Raw genomic sequence first — 21648 nt, forward strand, 5'->3', positions numbered from 1 at the left:
CCATAGGGCAGGAAAGCACTGAAGTAGTTCCTTTCCTTCCTCCGGGTGTTTGGTCACGACAAACAGGTAACGCCGGCAGTTCACTGGCGAGAAGCATATAAGGCAGACAGACATATCTTATTTGGAGAGAATGAGCGACCAATCTACATTAAGAGAGCATATCACACACTGTCTGCATCACACGCTGCTCTCATATTTTCGCCGTACTCCCCTAGGTTCACCTAATACTCAACGACACTGTGGGTAGGCTCTTCAAGCGCGACCGCGACAAGCCACTGGCAGGCACTTCCAGCAAAGCCGCTGCCAGTTCCTCCCGCTGCGCATTCAGTGTTTGCACGATAAGCAGCTGCACTCTATAGGGTGACTTTTGCGCCGCCACGCTGCATTTATTCAACGGCTTCGCTGCCATGTGACGTAGCTCAGTCCCCCTGGAGGCACATCCATAAAATGTGGCGATAAAACTTTAATAGCTACCTTTTCAGTTCGGGTATTTGGATACGAATGAAGGCTGCCTTTTGATCAATGAAATTTATTGTGGGCGAGGAAACATCCGTACGGAAGTAAACAGCTCAGCTTATGCGGCTCCTTCAACCGGGACGCCCACCGACAATATTCTGGTAAATCCACGAGCACTGTTTTCATTTCTGGTACTTAGATAAGAATGAGGTCTGTCTTTTGATCAATGAAATTCATTGCGGGCGTGAAAAGATTCTCAGTGATGTAAGAAGCTTCGCTTATGTTGCCCCGTTTGATGGCTGCAGTTTTTTATGTTTAAGAAGTGTTGTTGTGTAAGAAGACGCTAGAGACACGAGCACTGCTTTAGACCAAGTCCCCATTTTCTCAGTGAAAATTCTGCCATCTCCTGACTTTAGACAGCCGGCGTTGCTTCAGAACGTAGGCTAGAGACCTTATCAGCCTCCCTCTCGGCTGTTATCGGTGTGCAAGCCAAGTGAAATTCTATATATGTAGCGTTTCTCCACTTTCTTACTCGCCTGCATCGTGGCGCGAAAAAGCGATTATCGCCAGCTTACATTGCGGTCTAGAAAATATCTCTGCCTTTTGTCGCCGGTAGTTTCGGTATGATAGTATTTGATAGTTTCCCGACTTCCTGCACTCTCGCACTCTTCTTGGACGACTGCCGGCAGCAGCGTAGAATCGAAGCATGCTCTGGTGTAGCCTACTGCGAACAGCCTTCGCGGCCCTTTTTCTTCTTCTTCTGAATAGTGCTGGTGAGTGAATATGCAGCACAAAGTGTACATTTTTGCACCGTACTATTTGCTTTGCTGATTTCATTGCATACAATATTCTGCTAATGGCGTAAACATGGTGTCACTTTCACTCGAAAAGCCGTAGGGTTTAACATAGCGGAAATAATTGTCACTTGTATTTGTAAAATTGCAAGCTTAACAAGTTTCGCTCGTCGGCTGGTGCCTACACTCTATCAATTTTAATCTTTAGAACACCAGATTGCTCACCGTGAGCGCTGCTGTGTACAGGCCAGTTGAAGGCGGCGTTCTCTTTAATAGTGTAGTACACTCGCTCAGTACCAGATCTCCCCAGCCTCTACGTGCGATTCGACATAACGTCATAAAACTTACGCAAAGCACAGTTTTACAAATGGGACTTCACAAGACGTTCTCAGCACCAGTAGAATGCGATGAATTTGGTCATCTCAGAAAAACAAAAGAAACACCTGCATGCCTGGATCTCTGTGTATTTGATGCGAGAGGCTGAGAATGCAGGATGTGACAAAGACTGTGGTTAAGCAGCTTCCCACTCTACTTTATGTTTTTGTGTTTTTACTGTTCTTTGCCTTTTACTATACCATAGTGCGAAAAAGCAGCATGTCGCTGATACCTACTTCACTTTGTTTACCTGTAATCCTTGGCTGGTTCTTTGTACTGTATTTGAAGCTTTATTTTTGCTCGCAAGGTGCTCTATGCTACCCCTCGAGCGAATGCGTAAACGAAAATTAGGCTTTAGTACGAGCAACAAACCATCATTCAACATCCTGACTTGTTTTATAACAATAGTAGGACGAACTGATTTTCCATTCATTATGTTATGTGACATTCGCACTTTTCACAAGAACTTGTACCACCATAATAGAAATAAAATTGCTTATTTTCAAACGCTTAGCCAAATATATTAAGCTATGTTTCGCTTTGAACCAACGTGCAGTAGGAAAATCACCTACGAGCCTTCCAGTCTAAGCCAAAGGGCAAGCATAACAGTGGGCTCCATTGCTGTTTTCCCCTACGCAGGTTTAGCATATGAGGAAAAGAATGTATCCTGTCCACATTTGGCTCACGATGAAGCAGACCTCCCTCCTACAGCACTTTGCAATGGATGGATTGATTGCGTTAAAGGGGCCAACGTGAGTGACCAGGAGCTTTATGACGAGAGTCCTGACATTTGCGGTGAGATTCGCCTGCTTTATTAGCGCGTTCATTCTGTTTCCCCATATATGACACATAACAATGGTAATCGCACAAATCCTGTTTGATAGCGGTGTTATTAACGCCAATAAATAATCACTGTATTGATTGCAGCTCCACTACCCTACCTGGAGAAAGCGGTTGAGCTGAAGAGCCGAGGCGTAACCAGTACGTCTGCACAGCTTTCTTGGTCGAATATAACCAGAAACATCCCAGGCTTCAGCTTAAAACTTGCTGGCTTTTTTCTGTCTGGGACGTCGACTCCTCACTCGTTTCAAAACTCTATATCAGCGCGCATGACATCGTATCATGTGGACTGGTTGACACCATGGACATACTACAGGATAATCCTCAGACCTTTCTACACTCAGAGTGGAAAGCCTGAAAAGGCCTACAAGCTCGGAAGGGCGGCAATGGTGACTCTACGCACGCTCTCATCTGGTGAGTAGCAAAAATAATTGCTATAGTGCATAGAGTATTGAGGAAAACCTGTTTCATTGAACTATTTCGTTTAATTGAGTGCTTATTCACAACGCCTCTAAATGACCATTGAGTGCCACAAATTTAGCGGTGACGAATAGTTGCAGTCGATGTTTTGAGTAAATTAACGTTGACCGCATGTTAGCAGAATTAAAACATACCTATGCAGAAACTGAAAGAATTGAGACAAAGAATAAAATTCGACGGCGGTCGAAATCATAGTAAGTCGATCATATACGTTACTTCGGACATATATGCTACTACATACAAAAGGAAGAGAATAAAACTTCAGGGGTATATTCAGTAAGGTAGAAGCACATCATTGCAGTCATACTCATAATAGTAAGAATATAATAGCATCACAGCATTGAGGAAATTGCGTAGAAATTAATGGAAGTAAAAATGATGTCTCTAATTACTGGGTAGCACATGTGGATATTTTACCAGTATAAATATATGCCATAACATTGTGGTGTCCGAGTATTATCTCTGTTTTTGATATATTGATGAAATGTATGTGACACGTTTAAATGTGCAGGAGGGTGACTTTAAAGGTACCTAACTGGCTGTGGCTAATATTCGATACTGAGCGGAAAATATTTAAGCAGCCATTTTTGTCCTTTTTACACGCCGTCCCTCACTAAATATTTGGCGGAATATGGGATTGCCAGGCGTGAAGTAGCAGTATCTGCCTAACTTAGTCTATTATTTGACCTCTATTTTCCATGTGATTACTAATAAAGCCTCTGTTTCTAGCCCCAATTGAATGCGAAGCAAGGGACTATGGTTCGGTCTCACATGAGATCCACGGGAGTGTGCTAAGAACCTCTGGCTATGAACAGGTAGACCTGCTAGCGTAAACCTGTAGGCTTTATCCCTGGGACCGTAATCGTTGATTCACGGAATCAGGAAAAAGAGGCTCACATGTAAACACGACGAAATATATTCGAAAATAATGCCGAAATACATTACAATATATCGCTAGTGACTCCCCAGACGCCTAAAGTTTCATAAATCAGCATTGAAAGCCCAAAAATGAGGGATGTCAGCCAGGTGTACGTGATCCCTCCCGTATTATTCGTCGCATATTTATAGAACGTACTAAATGACCGGGCACCACATCCTAACAGGATATCTTAACGAGAAAGCCTTTAGGCGCCGATACTCGTGGTGACCGTCTGTCCGTAAGAAGAAGAAGAAGGCGCTCATACTCGCGGTGACCGCCAAATCCGTTACTTGCAAAAGCTGGAAGAGGAAAAGAAGAAGAAAACCGCAGGTGAAAATAAAACCACGGTAGTTGCCACCTTGGAAGAGAGGAACAAGAACGAGTTGCTAGGCAAACGGCGCACACCCTCCTCGCTCCTCGGCGACAGGTGGCAGCGCCTATTTAATGCACAGCTGCGCATAGTAACAGGGATGTCACCTGCACCGGCAGGCGGAGCGGGTATGCGCTGCGAAGGCGCTTCTCCAAGCGGCGGAGGGCCGGAGCTCCTTCATCCGCTGGTGAAAATTAAAGGTTCTGCTCTCTCTCTTCGCCAGAAGTGTAGTTGCAGTCGAGTGAGTGAGTCAGATGGCTCCCAAGCGGCTCAGTGATTTCGCACCAAGTGGTTCGGATAAGCGCAGGAAGGCGCCCCAACATCAAACAGCGGAAGATCAATGAACGATTGCGTCAATGGCGGCTCCAGGCTTCTCGTGAGACTAAGGCGAGCGATGCGGAATGAAAGCGTTTGCGACAGTGTAATGCTCTGCCTGGGACGAAAGTAAGACAGGCAGAAAGGAAGCGCCAACCGCGACTAAATGGCATTCATTAACAGTCGAAGTGGCGCGGCATTGGCTTTCGCCTAGTGCACTTTAGGCTGGCAAAGTGCACCCATAGTTTTTCACAGATAATAATTAGGAACAGTTTCACATGCAAGGTAACGAATGTAACCTGTTTCCTCAATACGCCGATTACACTAACCTTTTAAATAACCTATGAAACGAGTCGCTAAATAAGATCAATGATATTGGCAAGACAAAAGGAAGGTTGGGCATAACAGTAAATTTGTGAAAATTTCAATCAAATGCTCTACAATGTGTAAAAATGTGAAATTGACTATTTATAGCGAGGCGATGGCATAGACAAAAGAATAATTCTAATGTGAAGAGGTAATGACCATTGCCTCGGCCACGCAATTGATATAACGAAGAAAAATTAGTGAGGTGAAAACATACAGAACATATTGGCCTTGTAGTTGGAATATGTATGATAATGATTAATACATCTTGCCTGCGTCCACAATATGGCACTGTTATCATTGTTCATTTTCTAGTGTTTAGGCTAATGTACAGCAGCCCAGAGACTTTAAACGAATGACTAGCGTACTTCGGCGAGGCGTTCACTTTTCTCACGACCACAATAAGAAACTGGAAAGGGAATGGGGAGGGGGGGGGGAGACAAAAGAGTAATCAACATGCCAAAATTGGATGAATTGAGAATGTAGAACAAAAAATCGCTGTATTTCGTTATAGAGAAGTTGGGAAAAACTGTTTGCCAAATTGCAGTCCACCTTGCACAAAAACGAGGGGTTGTCAGTGTTCAAGCAGACTTCAAGAGTAATGGCTAGCTAATATTCTAGGATAGCGAAGAGCAAAAGCGTGAGATGTTTCGAATTGCACATACGCTCCATCAACATTCGTTAATATGAAGCATTTCTTTTCAGCCTATAACCTTTCTTTTGCATTAGGAGGGGCATACATGGGAGCCCATAATAAGGGGATTGTGTATGGGTACAAGTGCTTCTTTCGTATTAACAGTTATGTTCGGATGGATATTTTTTATCTACAATAGGACCTCAGTAGACTAACGTAGGACCATTCAGAATGACCTATATATACTGGCGTATTCAGTGTCAGACAGCTTTGTATGGCAAGAATTTGTTGCATCTGGTATTTCGGGTGCCCCGACCTTTCAAGTGGCAAGCACCAATGAAACGTCCATGACTCCACACACTTTAGGCCCCTAACAAGAAAACAATATTTGTATAAATGGCAACGTATCTTTTAATGTTCAAGCATCGTGCATGTCCGCAATACATTAGGTTATTTTGTGTTCGGGTGGAGATTTCCCGCTCATATGTAAGGTAATTTAAATTAACTCAATTTGTACTTTCCTAGATATATAACCTGTTGTCAAGGCGTTCATCGCTTGCTTTTTGTTCTTGTTACATTACAGGCCAACTGGCGCTAAACGTAGAAAACATCGTCTTTTATTAAGTGCCCTAACTGTTTTCAGCACTTAGATTTCAATTTTATTGTTTACTTCCAGGCGCACCAACGCTTTAGAAATTTATAATCTAAATTGCAAAGTTTTCTTGCGACAGAAAACCGCCACTCCCTTTTCTTTGCAGAAGCATGTGAATTATATGGTATGTTATGGGCATGCTTTTAGAAAACTGCTACTAAGGTTCACGCCTTCCTTAAAGTCCCGAATCAATGTGCATGTTATTTTTCCCATTTTGTGGCAGATGTTGTGCGCTGATTATTATGTAATGTGCGCTTCTGAAAAAAAAAATTATTGCCTATTTTTCTGCGCTCGGTGTATAATATGGAATTTTACCTGCCTATTTTGGTGAATAAAAATGCAATCTTGTGTCTAAAAATCTGGCTTGTAATCGTGACACATTTTCGGTCGCACATTCGACAGCAGCTACGGAAGGAGAAGCCGTGCGAACTTACGAGACGTCAGCAGAGTAACAGCCGGAGCGCAATGACGGCAACGCAATATTCGGCACAGAATGGAAGCGGAAAGTACCATTGCTCCTAACTAGCATTGATAGCATCTCACATTCACTTATTAGCGACATTTGAACGCAGGCACTAAAACACACATCTCTTATTGTCCAGAACAAAAAAATGCAAACCAATAAAGAAATATTATTTTCTTGCTGTACTAAACAGAGAGCTACAAAAAGTCAATGAACAACCTGCGTGGTAGAACGTGCCCACAAAACGTATGGTTGCGTAATTATTTTTATTTTGTGAAACTTAAGCAAATGGGGTGTCTGTATGCATACTCGAACAAATTGTTTACAGGAAAAAACATCAAATGTGGCAAGCAAACATATGTCAGGAACGTGGAAGATACAGTCCTTTTTTGAATAAAAGAGGCTATCAGTAATTTTCATTCTCTTTTCCATCGTTTAAACGCTTTTAATCTCATTGACATTGAATTGAAGGCATAGCGGTAGCCAAAACCAGGCAGGTACCCTTTCCTTGTAAGACAACTTCCGACATCTGTGAAGCCGTGTGTGAACATGTGTGTAAAGCCGAGCATCACAAACTGTCGCACACACAAATATTCCAGATACAATTAAGAGGCATCAATACAGAGCTCGAAGAGAACACGAACACCTAAACGTATAAGATACTGCAAATAATGAAAATGGTATTGAATTAATTTCCATTCATTCAAAGCCTATGAGAATTTTACAAAATGGATGAACAGATAAATTCAGCCCCTGCCTCTTTGTGTATAATGAAGTCATACAGCAGTGATGCAGGCAGGATCTTGATGGGAAAAGCACAGGCACACGGAAGGACATAATAGCAGAGAAAAAAGGAAAGAGATTCATTCTGATGAGGCTCACAGCTGAATATTTGGGAGGCAGGAAGGAAGCCAGCAGTAGTGATCTGGCAAATGACTATAATATTGGGACCAACGTCTTACCAGGCAGGGAACTATAGTGCCAAGCTCTCATTACTCACGCAATTTGCGACCAGTTCAGAAATGCCAAATAATGAGGCTAGCAATTAAACAAATGTAAGCCGAACTTTCACTACAGCGATCACGCCGTGAAACCCCGCTGATCTGAACGATGACCAGAACACAGATAGTTCGACATTCAAGGCGGTCGTTGGTAATCCTGCGCCGCGTGTCGCCGCGAGGTTCCTTGCACAGCCACCTCAACATATTAGTGCTCAGGTTCTCGCACTCACGCGCCATACAGAAAGAGAATTGGAAAGAATCGCGGTGCTTTCTTAAGTTCCTCTTCCGGCGCAGCTCAACCACTTGAGCTAGTAAGGTGGAGCTAAAAGGATGCTACTGCTGTGCTTTGCAACCAGTCCGCGGACCGATTATTTCGATATGGGAGCGAAGCGTTTGCAGCGGGAGGACAGCTAGTGCCCCCGTGCGACTGTGAATCTGCGTCATCAGTAATAATCCTCTGAATGATTGTGAAGCTGAAATATAGCCTTTTGACATCATTTCAGTGTCCTCAACAATAACAACATGATGTCTCAGCTTAATTTACTACCCAGAATAAGTCTTTAGCAAACTACGATGAGCTGACAGCCGCCTATACTCTATGTCAAATTAACCATGCCTTTTACGCGGTCGCCTCATTCTGGTCCCAAACGTGGCGCCCGAATGTTATTATTCATAACATTCATGGCCTCGTTTGCGACATGGAACATCATTCTGAATCATTTCGATACAACACATATCCGCGTCACAAATTTGAAACAGGCTTGAAATTTGAAATCTCACCAGCTTCGGACCATTGAGAGGAACGACATGGCGCCAATAGCCAATCATGCGTGTCGCGAATTGGGCCGCAGCTATCATGAGCGGCAGCAAAGGTACGGTGAGCATTTTCTCACACCAGATGACTACGGCTCCGCGGTGCTGGCGGCCGTCTACGCCACTCTTTCCCTCACTCCCTTTATCTCCATAGGCGGCTTTAAGTGTGGCGATTAACTGAACGTACATCATAACACTGTGCGCACTCAGTGAAGGGAATGGTGTACAATTGTACTAGATCATAAAAATATGGTAAATAAGGTGTCCTAGCATCCTATATCTAACAAGTTCCATTTATTGTGCATTAAATATTTGACGTAGGTTCCCTGGATGCGTGGGTATACTTAAGAATTATTTTCGAGATGAATATGAAAATGCTAGGATAATGTAAATATAATGGTGTCACGAAAGATTACTCTCAAGATTACTTTATAGAGTACTGCATGCTACAATGAGTGTAATGCTTGCAGTAGTTAGGATGTATTGAATTTCTTTAAGAGGACGCAAATATAAACTCTCTCTGAGATGACTTTGCCACAATTTGACACAACTCGCTCCAAATTCCTGTCACATCCATGTCTGTTAAAGAAAATTGTACACTCCTTGAGTAACTTTCCACAATTGACGTGTTTTTTTAGCATACTGCTATGTCGCCAATCGAGTTTAGTTCACTCGTTCAGCAATGTTATTTGCCCGAAGCGGAAATTCTGCCTATACTCATTATAGCTATAATCTACCGGAATGGTAAAATTGAGGAGCAGCTGTCAGCCAACAGCGAATGTCGCCACTTTACTCCTGTCGTGAAAGACACCTCTCAAAATTGTTTGTTGTTCAGTGGAAAGTTTTCACGCTTTGAATCAAAAAGTACCCTAGATGCAGTCTTTTTTAATGTCACGTTTTTAAGCTGTGTCACATCATCATAACAATCTTTAAGAGAAGTGGACACTATGCTGGCAGACCCCAGAAGAATGCTGTTTGGTTTATTGAAGTTGTGAAGCTCCATACTAGGGACTGTTAATAACTAGTAGTATTGGATTCCTTCCACACACTTTCAGATCAAAATAGCTGCTCAAGTTCGCAGCTCCTTGTAACAGGACCCTGTCCTCTGGTCTCATGGCTTCACACAAGCCTCCAAACAGTCTTATGTACATTGACTTCAGTGGGAGAAAAGAAACAGAGACGGAGCATCAGTGCACCTCTGGCCAATCAGTGCCTGAACACGTCACTTGTCAGGTACCATTTGACAGCGACATTATTAGGAAGCTTCAAAATCGAGAGTGCCATGGTCCCCTTTTTATTTTCGCTTATGGACAACCACCTACCGAAAACACACTCACAAATGTTGAAAGATGAGGGGCTTAAAAGATGGTGCGCAATTGTACCGGTGTAATTCACCTACCACCTGGTACCCGACAGAGGCATGCTGATAACATCGCATCAAACGTTGATCAACAATATCAGACATTTTCTCGTAATCGCCCTTTCATCGGCAAAAGTCGATATAGATTGATCACAAAAATGAGGCATCAAACGTTTGATGGCCATTCCCATAGACATTTTTTTCGGACGTTAGGGTGGCGCTCTCCAGTTTAATATGCCTTCCAAATGGATGGCAACGATTTCTTGGGGCTACATGGGTTCAAGCCGCGAAAGGCGACGCTACCCATACCGCAATATTTTAACGTAATAACGTTACATTTCCCGTTCCCCCCAAATCGGCAAAAATTCAGGCGTACGTCTCTAGCAGGTGACATGGCCGTGTATAGACCTGTCGTCCGTTTGTACGATGTCAGCAGGCAACAGCGATTTCATAAAATGTAGTATTTTACTGCTGTATCCTAACTAGCACGTAATGATTAATACAGACAGTATTAAATATTATTATATAGCGGGGTAGTAAAGTGCTTGTGCACGGACGAAATCATTATTATCACCGTGTGGCAGCCTAAAAAGTAGAGCGCAGGCACACTCCCAAGAGCTATATCCACACCTGAGTAATACAATTCTCTAATTTCCTTTTACAGGAGGACTGGGGCTCTTTACGGCAAGGTAGAAAAAGGCATATTGGAGAGATTCATAAAAGATCAAGTTCGGAAGAGCGTAGAAAGGGCATAAATATATCCTTTAAACACAGAAGAAACTGAAAGCAGTTTTGTAATTAACTTCAAATCAAACTAAACACAACATAGAGTCAGGGGCAAAAGTTTGCAGGACGTGAGTTCGTGGAAAAATACTTATTTCTATGTAGCTGGACAAACATAGTCATGAAATATGCTGAATCGCGTGGGGACAAGCACGCCGCATTTAGAGGAGTAATATCAGAGGAAAAGCTAGCGAGACAACGTAAAAGGGAATGTTTTTTTTTTTGTTTCACGAATCCCTTTTGTCGCTGACTATGCATCGAATTCAAAATGCCAGGGATACACTTAGGTACACTTGACTTGCACATAAGGGGCATGCTTGGCTCTCTTGGCGTTGGGAGATTCTGGCGGAGGACTCTCTGGTTGGGCCTCCAGTTTGAATGGACGTAATGTACGCATATATGCGGTAGGCTGGGCTCGCTTGTTGTTTGGCGAATGGGGCTTTCGCTCTTCATTGGTTGTACAGTTTGTCAACAGCTCAACTCTACTTGTGCCTGGCGACTCGTACATCGCGACGCTGTCTGAAGTCTGCAGGGAGCGTGCCCTGCTTTTTTGAGGTGGCTTGACTCCATGACCCGATCACAATTATATTTTGGTGTATCAGCCATGGCGTGATGGCCTAATGGGGACAAAGTGCTTCTGGTACTGCTTGTGTGTCTCTAGCGCTGGAGAATGTTTGTTGTCTGTAGATATATAGAATATTCCCCGTGGATCCCAGGATTTGTTCCAGATCTTGGACGCCCCATCAGTTTACACATTTCGTTCATAGCTTCCGCTCAGAGGATTCTTTCGCACCTCTCACGAGGCAGGAAAGGCTCTCTGCTTAAGATATTGAGTTCCGGAAACAGTCGTCAGAGAGTGAATAGAACAGCGTCATTTCACAACATCTACTATTAGCAGACAGGTTATTGGTTATTTCTCAGAGGGATGTTGAGGGCATATGCAAGCCCTTTCGGTTTATCAGCCTTCTACATGCATAATAATAATCTTCATTTTGAAATTAGATGACAGAATTCGACATCCAGGTCGGGAAAGCCACAGTGCCGCTTATTTGCTCTTCCATGCAGAGCCAGAAGCTCCGGGCTTAGTATCAGTGCTCTCGTCACAACAACGGAACGTGGTTTTGAACATCGTCGGTCCTTCCGCTTGGAACAGCGACCCGGCCGGATTTCATGTACGCTGGGAGGCAACGAATGAGCGTCACGGCCCCCGAGGAGTAATGGATATTGCGCTGCCGGAAGAATGGTCCCTCGACAATAATGTGATAAATGCCACGCTGCCTCTGCCGGGAGGCATCGAGTACCGGCTGTTTGTGAGCGCCGTGGGTTCGTCTGATTCCGGAATCACTGTTCGGGGTCCCGAGGCTGAAGTGAACGCCAGTGTGCCACTCGGTAAGTCGTGTGAATCTTCAAAGAAACTGCAGACCACCATGTATTCCCTGCCATGCACCGATAAGTGCTATTGTGACTAAAGCCTTGAATTAGTGACATAGGTGCCTGGAATATAAGGTCATGCTGTTGCCTTCAGTGTGGTCTGGGCGCTATTGATCGAGCGACCCATGTGGCAGCAAAACATATAAAGCAGGTCACGAGAAGCGCAGTCTAGGAACAGATATTTCCAAAACGGCGCATTGTTGCTGCTCACATTACTTCATCAAAGGTGGCGCTAGCGTTCCGGAATGATACAGAGGTACAGTCGACATTAGAAATAAGTCAGAGAGCCGTTGGTTGATTAGCACTAGGTGCGCACGGCAAAACCACAAATGAGGCGGTACAGGTAGATATGGGCTGGGGATCTTTCGAAATACGGGAAGCTCAGAGTAAAATATTATATAAGGAGCGCCTGAGGAAATTGGACAGTAACAGATGGGTAGCTAAAGTATTTAGATATCTATACGTAAAAAGCGTTGACTCACAATGGAAGAAACAAACTAGGAAACTAACTGTAAGTGTGCTAGTCACAAAGACGGAGAAATAAAGAGCGTTAAGTAACAGGTGCAAAACACAGAAGGTAAAAATTGGATAAATTCGATGGAAAAGAAACAGAGTGAGAAATTATACCGAAAGTGGAAATGGCAGATCAGGAAGGAAGCTTTGTTTGATAACTCTAGAGGCAGTGCCCTACTTTTTGATGCTAGATCAGGGTGCCTTAGAACACGCAGCTACAAAAGGAAATTGAACAATGAAGATGGCGCATGTTCTGTATGTGGTAACTCCAGTGAAACAATTCACCATATTATACTCGAATGTAATGGTATTCATTCGGAAGTTGATGCAGGCGCAGTCACTGTTCCTGAAGCTCTGGGGTTTAGAGATACCAGTGGCCGGGTGAATAAACCGGCGGTGGAAGCTAGCAAAAAACCAATGGAAGATTGGTGGCTTAAAAGCATAGAAGTGACATAATGTTAGTAATGTAGAAACAAAAATTTAATAAATAGAATGATGGTATAGTTAACCAATATAAAACAATAATTAAGATATAGGGAGAAAAATGAGCATGATAGTGTGAGACAGCACTTGCACAAAACGTCTGTTGTATTCCAGAACCAGCTGGCACACAGCGCGCGACGCTCCGCGCAGCAGTCAGCGATGATGATGATAATGATGATGGATCTATACAGATGAAAGAGGTGAAAGTTCACGCGTTGCACTCACACAAATCCCCCTGACAAAAGAGCGGCCACCCTGGTCGCTGATTACAGGGATGAGGGACGACGGGCATAGGGCTTCATGCGCGAGACGTGGACGATCTCTTCGGAGCGACGACGTCGATCTGCGACGGTGTGCGAGGGAATAACGCGATAGTTCAACGGGTACGTTTGTTGAAGTACTGTATAAGGGCCAATGTAACGATGGAGAAACTTCTCACACAGGCCAGGAATGCGGATTGGTGTCCACAGGAGAACTTCATCACCGGCGTAAAAGGAGGGAGTTCGATGGCGTTGATCATACAGGGCTTTGCGTTCTTGTTGAGCATCTTCAGTGTTCAAACGGGCAAGTTGGCGACACTGGGCCATACGAGTGGCAAACTCTTCGCCCAGAGATTCAGACGTAGAGGGAGCAGAGAAGAAAGTAGTGTCCAGTACTGTCGATGGTTGACGGCCATAAACTAAAAAGAAAGGGCTATAACCAGTAGTGCGCTGAACAGCGGAATTGTAGGCGTAGGTGACGAAAGGTAAAACGTTGTCCCAGTTCCGGTGATCAGGAGCGATATACATGGATATCATGTCGGACAAAGTGCGATGAAACCGCTCGATGAGTCCGTTGGTCTGAGGGTGGTAGCTAGAAGAAGTCTTATGGACGATGTTGGCTGCGCGCAGTACTTCCTCAAGGACTTGAGAAAGAAATGTCTTTCCACGGTCGCTAATGAGAATACGAGGAGCACCATGACGCAAAACTATCGCACGCAGGAAAAAATCGGCGACTTCAGAGGCGGCACCGGAGCGAAGAGGTGCGGTTTCAGCGTACCGCGTTAGATGGTCGATGGCAGTGATAACAAAACGGTTGCCGTCTGACGTCAAAGCGAGAGGACCAAACAAGTCAATGGCGACCGTGTCAAAAGGCCCAGATGGGCAAGGTAGAGGTTTCAGTAGGCCAGCAGGAGGGGATGCTGAACGCTTGCGATGCTGGCAAGACGGACATGATGAAATGTATTTGGCGACGCTGGCAGAAAGCCCAGGCCAGAAGTAGCGGCTCTTGATACGGTCGTTTTAAAGTGGCCTAAATGTCCAGCAGTGGGGTCGTCGTGGTAAGCCTCCATAATTTTAAAACGAAGGGAGCGAGGGGCAACGGGTACCCAGCGTTGACCCCTAGGGTGATAAACGTCGCGGTAAAGTGTTCCATGGTGAAATCGGAACCGACGAAGCTGACGGCGCAACCGACTGTTTGGGACAACTGATTCTCCACAGAGGCGAGCGATGATTGTGCGGCAGTAAGGGTCAGTCAGCTGCAGGGACGAGAAATCAGCATTGTTCTCGAGTGGAGCTATAGCGATGGGTGCAACATTCAGGTGGCCAGCAGAAGGCTGACTCGGATGCCAGCAGGGAGAGGAGACCGTATGTGGGGCCGCGTCAGTAGGTAGCAATGGGCAGCCGGAGAGGGCGTCAGCGTCGAGGTGTTTTCGCCCAGATTTATAAGTGATAGTGAAGGTGTATTCTTGAAGACGTAGTGCCCAGCGACCCAGTCGACCCGATAAGTTCTTCAGCGATGACAGCCAACAGAGTGCGTGATGGTCTGTGACAATGGTGAAGTGGCGGCCATACAAATAAGGTCGAAATTTTTGAACCGACCAAACAACGGCGAGGCACTCTTGCTCGGTAATAGTATAGTTACGCTCAGCTGCAGTAAGCGTACGACTGGCGTATGCGACAACTTGCTCTTCAGACACTGCGTTGCGTTGCAAGAGAACCGCGCCAATACCGTGGCCACTGGCGCCTGTGTGAAGTATGGTGGGCGTCAGCGTCAAAATGGCGAAGCACAGGGGTAGAAGTGAGTGCCTGCTTGAGAGTTTGAAGGCGTCTTCACATTCAGTGGACCAGGTGTAAAACACTTGGGATGACACGAGCTTGTGTAACGGGGCAGCAATTGTTGCAAAGTTCCGAATAAAACGGCGGAAGTAGGAGGCTAAGCCAAGGAAGCTGCGAAGATCTTTCTGACGTGGGGCCGAGGAACATTAACGACAGCCGTAATTTTTTCGGGATCAGGCTGGATGCTTGCCTTACTGACGACATGGCCGAGTACTTTGATGGTGTTACTGGCAAAGTGGCACTTCTTAGTATTCAGCTGAAGCCCCGCCTGGGCAAGGGACGTGAGGACATCACTGAGACGCTGCAAGTGCTGAGTGAAGTTTGACGAGAAGACAATGATGTCGTCGAGATAACATAGGCATGTTTTCCATTTCATGCCGCGAAGCACGGTATCAATCATGCGCTCAAAGGTGGCCGGCGCATTGCAGAGTCCGAAAGGCATCACGTTAAATTCGTAGAGACCGTCGGGGGTAGAAAAGGCAGTCTTGTCCTTGTCTGCATCGTGCATAGGAATTTGCCAGTATCCCGAGCGGAGGTCGAGACTGGAGAAATACTCAGCGCCTTGGAGACAGTCTAATGCGTCATCAATACGAGGCAAAGGGTAAACATCCTTGCGCGTGATCTTGTTAAGTGCCCGGTAATCTACGCAGAAGCGGACTGAACCATCTTTTTTACGAACGAGGACTACAGGTGAGGACCAAGAGCTCGTGGATGGTCGGATGACATTTCGAGCAAGCATGTCAGCAACTTGCTCCTCAATGACTTTGCGTTCTGCTGCTGAAACGCGATACGGCCTTCGTCGAACAATAGCAGAGCCGTCCGTCTCTATGCGATGAGAGGTGACGGAGGTCTTCCCCAACGTTGATGCGCACACATCAAAAGACTCTCGGTGCCGCAGGAGGACGTCTAGCAGTGCTGTGGACTGCTCGGATGTAAGGTCAGGGCTGATGGCGGCTGCGAGCGCAGAGGATGTCGGAAATGGAGGCTTGACAGGAGGCGGTGGTGCGCTGGAAAGTGTGTTGAGGGGAACGGGATCGCAGTCAAAAATAAACCCAACTGTGGCTCCTCTGGGCAGTAAGAACGGCTGGAGAGTTGTATTGGGGGCCGCAACGACCGCGCAACCGCGGGTGAAGGAGGTGAGGCACGAGGCAAGAGCTAGGCCGTCGGAGGTCCACCGAGGAGCGGGCATAACGAAGGCTTCGCCATCGAGAGGGTAGTCCAATGCCACGATGATCAGCTGCTCGCGTCCTGGGGGCAAAACGAAATCAACTGCTGCGAACACGTGTGGTGGTGAACAATCAGAAGTCGGTAATATATCGGGGTCCGCAAGATGAATAAGGCGCTCACGGCAAGAGATGAGGGCGGACGCCGACGATAAGAAATCCCACCCCAAGATCATGAGATGAACGCACGTGGGGAGGACAATAAATTCGATATGATGCCGCTGGTTATCGATGAGGACACGTGCTGTGCATTGACCGGTGGGTTTCATAAGAGTTCCATTAGCTCCACGAAGTGGCGGACCGATGTATGGCGTTATAACTTTGCGCAGATGAGAACACAGAGAGAAATGCATGACGGAATAAGCGGCGCCGGTGTCGATGAGGGCCTCAACGTACAATCCTTCAACAATCACTACTAACATATTCGACGGTCGCCCAGGAGGAATTGTAGATTTCGAACTCGAAGCAGCTTTCCCTCCAAAAACTGCTTCGGTTAGTTTTCCGTTATAGGTTGGAAGTGTTGCGAGGCAGGACGAAGCGGTGACGTGCGGCGAAAAGGCGAAGGGGATCGGCGTCGGGAAGGACGCGAGGGCCGTGAAACATTGGTGGAATTCGGAGGAGAGGAAGAACGCCGGTAAAAGTCTGAGTAGGGCAGTGCAGAATCATCAGGCTGGCGCACGCGGGCACGTTCAAAGGGAGCATAACCCCGTTGCTCGTCTTGTTGGCGGCGGCGACAGACACGGGCAATGTGGCCACGTATCCCACAATAGTAGCACACAGGGCGGGAGGGGCGCCAGGCTGTAACAGGACGGTGCACTGTAGGGTATGGTGCCATGACAGCGACGTGACCGCACACGGGTGCCGAACAAGTCGGGGAAGGCGGAGTGGGTTGACGTGAAGTAATCTCGGCATAGGTTGGTAAGGAATGTTGGGGGGCGTTGGGAGGCGGCGAGGGAGGTTGGGAGGCAATGGGAGGTGGGGCAGGTGCCACAGTGCAGTTGAAATTCGTCAGTTTATCTTTGATGATGCTGTGCAAATTCACCGTTGCTGGCGGAAGAGTTGGAGATACTGCAGAGGGGTTGGTGAGGCCGTAGAGCTCCTCCCGGATCATGGTGCGGATTAGGGACCGCAAATTTCCATCTATGAGGGAGCCACCATCACTGGGGTCTTGCACGAGGCGGCAGGACTGTAGCTGGTCCAGACGTTGACATGTGGATGTGATGTCAGATACGGAGGACGGGTTTTTAAACACGAAGGCATTGATAGCAGTAGTGTTGATGCCCTTAATTAAGTGGCGAACACGCTCAGATTCAGGCATAGCAGCGTCGACACGGCGACAAAGGGCCAGAACGTCCTCGATATACGACGTATAGGACTCGCCGGGCTGCTGGAGACGAGCTTCAAGTTTTTTCTTTGCCTGCTCTGAGCGACCAGCCGGAGTGCCGAAAATTTTCTTTAGCTGGTCCGTGAATGTAGGCCAGTCAGCGATGTCATTCTCGTGATTGAGGAACCAGGTTTTGGCGACGTCAGCCAAGTAGAAGACGACGTTTAGCAGTTTATGAGCGTCATCCCAGCGCTTAAATTCACTGACCCTGTGGTAGTTGTCGAGCCAGTCGTCGACATCTTCACCGCGAAGGCCAGCAAAGATTTGGGGATCGCGCTGGCGGCTGGTGACAGTCCAGGCAGGGGCAGCCGCAGTAGGAGGAGGAGACGCCGGGGGTGAGCGAGCACCGTTGCCCTCATCCATAGCACAGGACCGTGGACGCAAGCGAAGGCCTGAACGGAGCTCCAGGGAGAACGGTAGGTGGGTCTAAAAACGAGAGGTGGGGAATACGAATCGCACCTCCGCCACTTGTGAGACAGCACTTGCACAAAACGTCTGTTCTGTTCCAGAACCAGCTGGCACACAGCGCGCGACGCTCCGCGCAGCAGTCAGCGATGATGATGATAATGATGATGGATCTATACAGATGAAAGAGGTGAAAGTTCACGCGTTGCGCTCACAATAGCTACTGCTACTCCCCGTTTCAAAGGGCACGCTCCTATATTCCTTCCATCCATCGATCGATCCAGCAGCGTAGCTTTCCCTGTTTCATATGGAATGAGAAAGACCCTGACAACAAAATATTCGCTCCTGATTCGTATGCTTCAAATGTTGCACAGGATGACCACATTTACCCGTATTTTGCAAATAAACTTTTCAAAACAGCCGCACTCACGTCGCTTTTCCCCTCGCACTCTCGCATTTTAGGCATACCGTTCAAAAAGTGACACGAAAGTTTGTGAAAAGATTATTTTTCTGATTATGCTCAAAGTATCTACAATAAGCTGGCCAATCGTTTGTCTTCGCTAAATTAGGGACGTTAAAGGCATAGCGACTAGGAGGAAATTTTTTCGCGAAGTTTTGGAAGCCTTCTCGCGTTTGTAATGATAAGATGAAGAACCTAATACACGTAATGATACGAATCCACGTAATCAGGAAGTGAGAAAACGCGAACACTCGCAGAAACCACATCTTTTTTAAGCCTGTTATGTAATATGCTTGACGAGGTTAGATGAACTGTATGCCGCAACGTACTGAAATAGCATACAAGGAATTTGATCATACTGAAGAAGGAAACGTTGTATTTGGCGGCTAAAGATGTGAAATTGGATATTGACTCAGTCTCATTCCAGAAAGTTTATTGTTTTGGTAATATATCAAGATATACTGATGAAAATTTTGTAGCAATATTATTAAGGAAATAGGCAAAAAAAAGAATAAAGGTTACAACGCTCGCAGTCAGGGACACATCGGGGTCCACCGAGACCTGCCTGAATGTGAACAGCAGGTTTATGCGGCAATCGCATATATGACAGCTACATTTCTTGTCTTCCCACTAGGCAGCAAGAAAGTACACTAGATAGAATGCATGAGAGCTTAAATTGATTCCATCTTAAATAGCATTCAAAATTACGGTTTCGTATGGATACGTTAGGCGTAGCCAGTACACAAAACATCACGGCTACTACTTGCCCAGTCTTCTATCTCGGTCACCCAATTTGTATACAATATTGGAGTTTTTGATTAAATACAAATAATAAAAACTAAATATTAACCCAGCTGAGACGCATTTTTGCTTCTTTTGTGACTGGGCTATTGACCTCTTCATTATCATCATCTTCTGGAATCAGATCTTCCATCGATCTATTCATATTTTGTGCAGTTGATGGCATATGATCGATCTGGAGAAATATAAAACCAACCTCTCGAAACCAATAAACGCTAAACGATTCAATCAAGCGACAAACGTTCTCATACGTAACAGTGGGAAACTTCGATCCGTACTTCTCAGGGGTCTGGTTAATTTTCAAGTCAATATTTTCAGTCGCGCTTTCCCAATGGCCCATTTTCTATACTTTCAAAAGAAAGTAAGATCCAAAAGCTTATCATTACGGTAAAATTGGAACTGGGTTGGGGTTTTGAATATGGCTCACTACAAAAAAAAAAAGAAATCCTCTGCGGCTTGTCAGTTCCCTCTCATCAAAAAATACTTGGTCACTGAACAAGAATTTGGGATCTAAGATTGAAGTTTATCATTTCAGCTAATAGCTCTGCTTAGATGAGCACTAATGTATTTACCGCCCTTTCAAAAGAAACCCTTTGTTTATGAATATATCACCTGTGTTGCTGTTGGCAGTAGGCACTCAACTTGACGCAATTTCAAATGGATAGGAATTGTCCGATGTTTCAGAGATGGAGGTAGCCGCGCGTGCGTCTAGATGGCAGGCCTCGTTATCTGACCTTGCCACATTTGAGCATCCTTTTTTTGTCGAAATTGGAAAGAAACATCGTCTCCCAGGAGCGTTCCTGGCCGGAAAATCCGCCAATCTTGGTCTCTTGTCTTTCGGCTAGGCTTTGCACTCGGCGTAGCTGGCCTCACTGTGCTTTACTTCGCGTCCCGTTTAGCCGCTGCCCTTTTTTTGTGCTCGGGCACTACATTCTACGTGCTATGGTTATTTACATGCTCGACGTGCCTATGCAGAACCTCGATGTGTTACCGCCGAGTTCGGAAGCCTTATCAACCTTCTTGCATTCGAGTGCCGCTTTGTACTGACTCTAGTGCAGATATGGACTTGTTTTCTGTCTTTTGACTCAATTGATTTTATCGCACGGTCACAGAGAAAGGACGAAGATTCAGAACACCAGACAGCAGTTTATAGATGTCAATACAGACGATTTAGTGGCTAGAAACCGATGTATAGTATGTTTCAGGATAGCTTGGGGCGAAATTTTGAAAATAGGCGTTTTTAACTAAACATAGATATTCTCTAATGCGACGCTAGCCTTTCAGGAAGTTGTAAGAAGACGAACCGGGTTAACTAGTCAGCTGTTTAACTATTGCTAATAATTTTTATTACGTATTACTGATTGACAGGCTGTTGTATTCGTAAATCGATAGCTAAAACTAAATTATGAATATAAACTTTTTAGGATTTCAGGCCTACGACTCCCCTAAAACTTTATGCCTCTCCAAATTAGGGCAGTTTCGCATACTCTTTGAAAGCCTCCTAGTGTCTTAAACGGAACCTCACGTCGCATCACATATGCCAAGTGACCATATCGTGCGCACCTCAGCAGAAGCAGCGAGTGATGGCGAGAAACGTACCCGAGGCGTATTAAAACATTGGCCCAATGCTGGCAATATGATGGCAATGGCCGGCCCTACGTATGACCAGTACATTGCGGAAACAGCTAATATTGGGCAAATGACTTGTGCGGCTTGGGGTAGGGCGGATACCGCGGAGAGAACAAACACGATGACATCCCACGCGCACTGTGGGAGTGGCGCGATTAAGTACCCGTCTCAATGAGCTCACTGTTTACGCGCGATGTTTTAAATACATAAAAACGGTTAAGGTTTGTCCTCGAATACAGCAAAAGTTCTCATGTTTTCAAAGTTTTGAAAACAAATATAGTTATTACTAATGGTGAACTAGATATCTGTGACTGCAGTCATGCTGCTACTGTAATAATTACAGCTAACTTGATCATTCAGATAACCAGCTGACTAGTTTCATGATTGACTTTTTACAACGTCTCTCAAACACACTACTTTGGAGACATAACCAGTTTTTAAAATCAGATTTACATACATTGGTCGTCAACTTCTTCCCTAAAGCAACTAGGCTTCTGTTTGCAACTGATACCACAAGACCATATGCGATGGCTCCGGCCTCGGGAAGTGGAAAAAAAAAACCTGTATCAGCCGTAACGTTGACTTCGGAGATGCTTGATTAT

At 45.7% G+C, this 21648-nt stretch overlaps 1 protein-coding gene across 1 annotated transcript in view; it reads left to right on the forward strand.

Moving 5' to 3' along the window:
* The first annotated feature begins 1123 nt into the window (after positions 1-1123).
* Positions 1124-21648, forward strand: part of LOC146186685 (uncharacterized) — a 49735-nt gene continuing 29210 nt past the window's right edge. The window contains exons 1-4 of the mRNA XM_084608082.1: positions 1124-1229; positions 2265-2420; positions 2553-2879; positions 11687-12010. Coding sequence (XP_084464208.1) covers positions 1163-1229; positions 2265-2420; positions 2553-2879; positions 11687-12010 — 874 coding nt within the window. The 5' untranslated portion in view covers positions 1124-1162. The remainder of the gene's footprint in view (positions 1230-2264; positions 2421-2552; positions 2880-11686; positions 12011-21648) is intronic.

This window comes from Amblyomma maculatum, chromosome 6 (assembly GCF_055883805.1).
Source record: "Amblyomma maculatum isolate TAMU_Amacu chromosome 6, ASM5588380v1, whole genome shotgun sequence".
Classification (NCBI taxonomy): Eukaryota; Metazoa; Arthropoda; class Arachnida; order Ixodida; family Ixodidae; genus Amblyomma; species Amblyomma maculatum.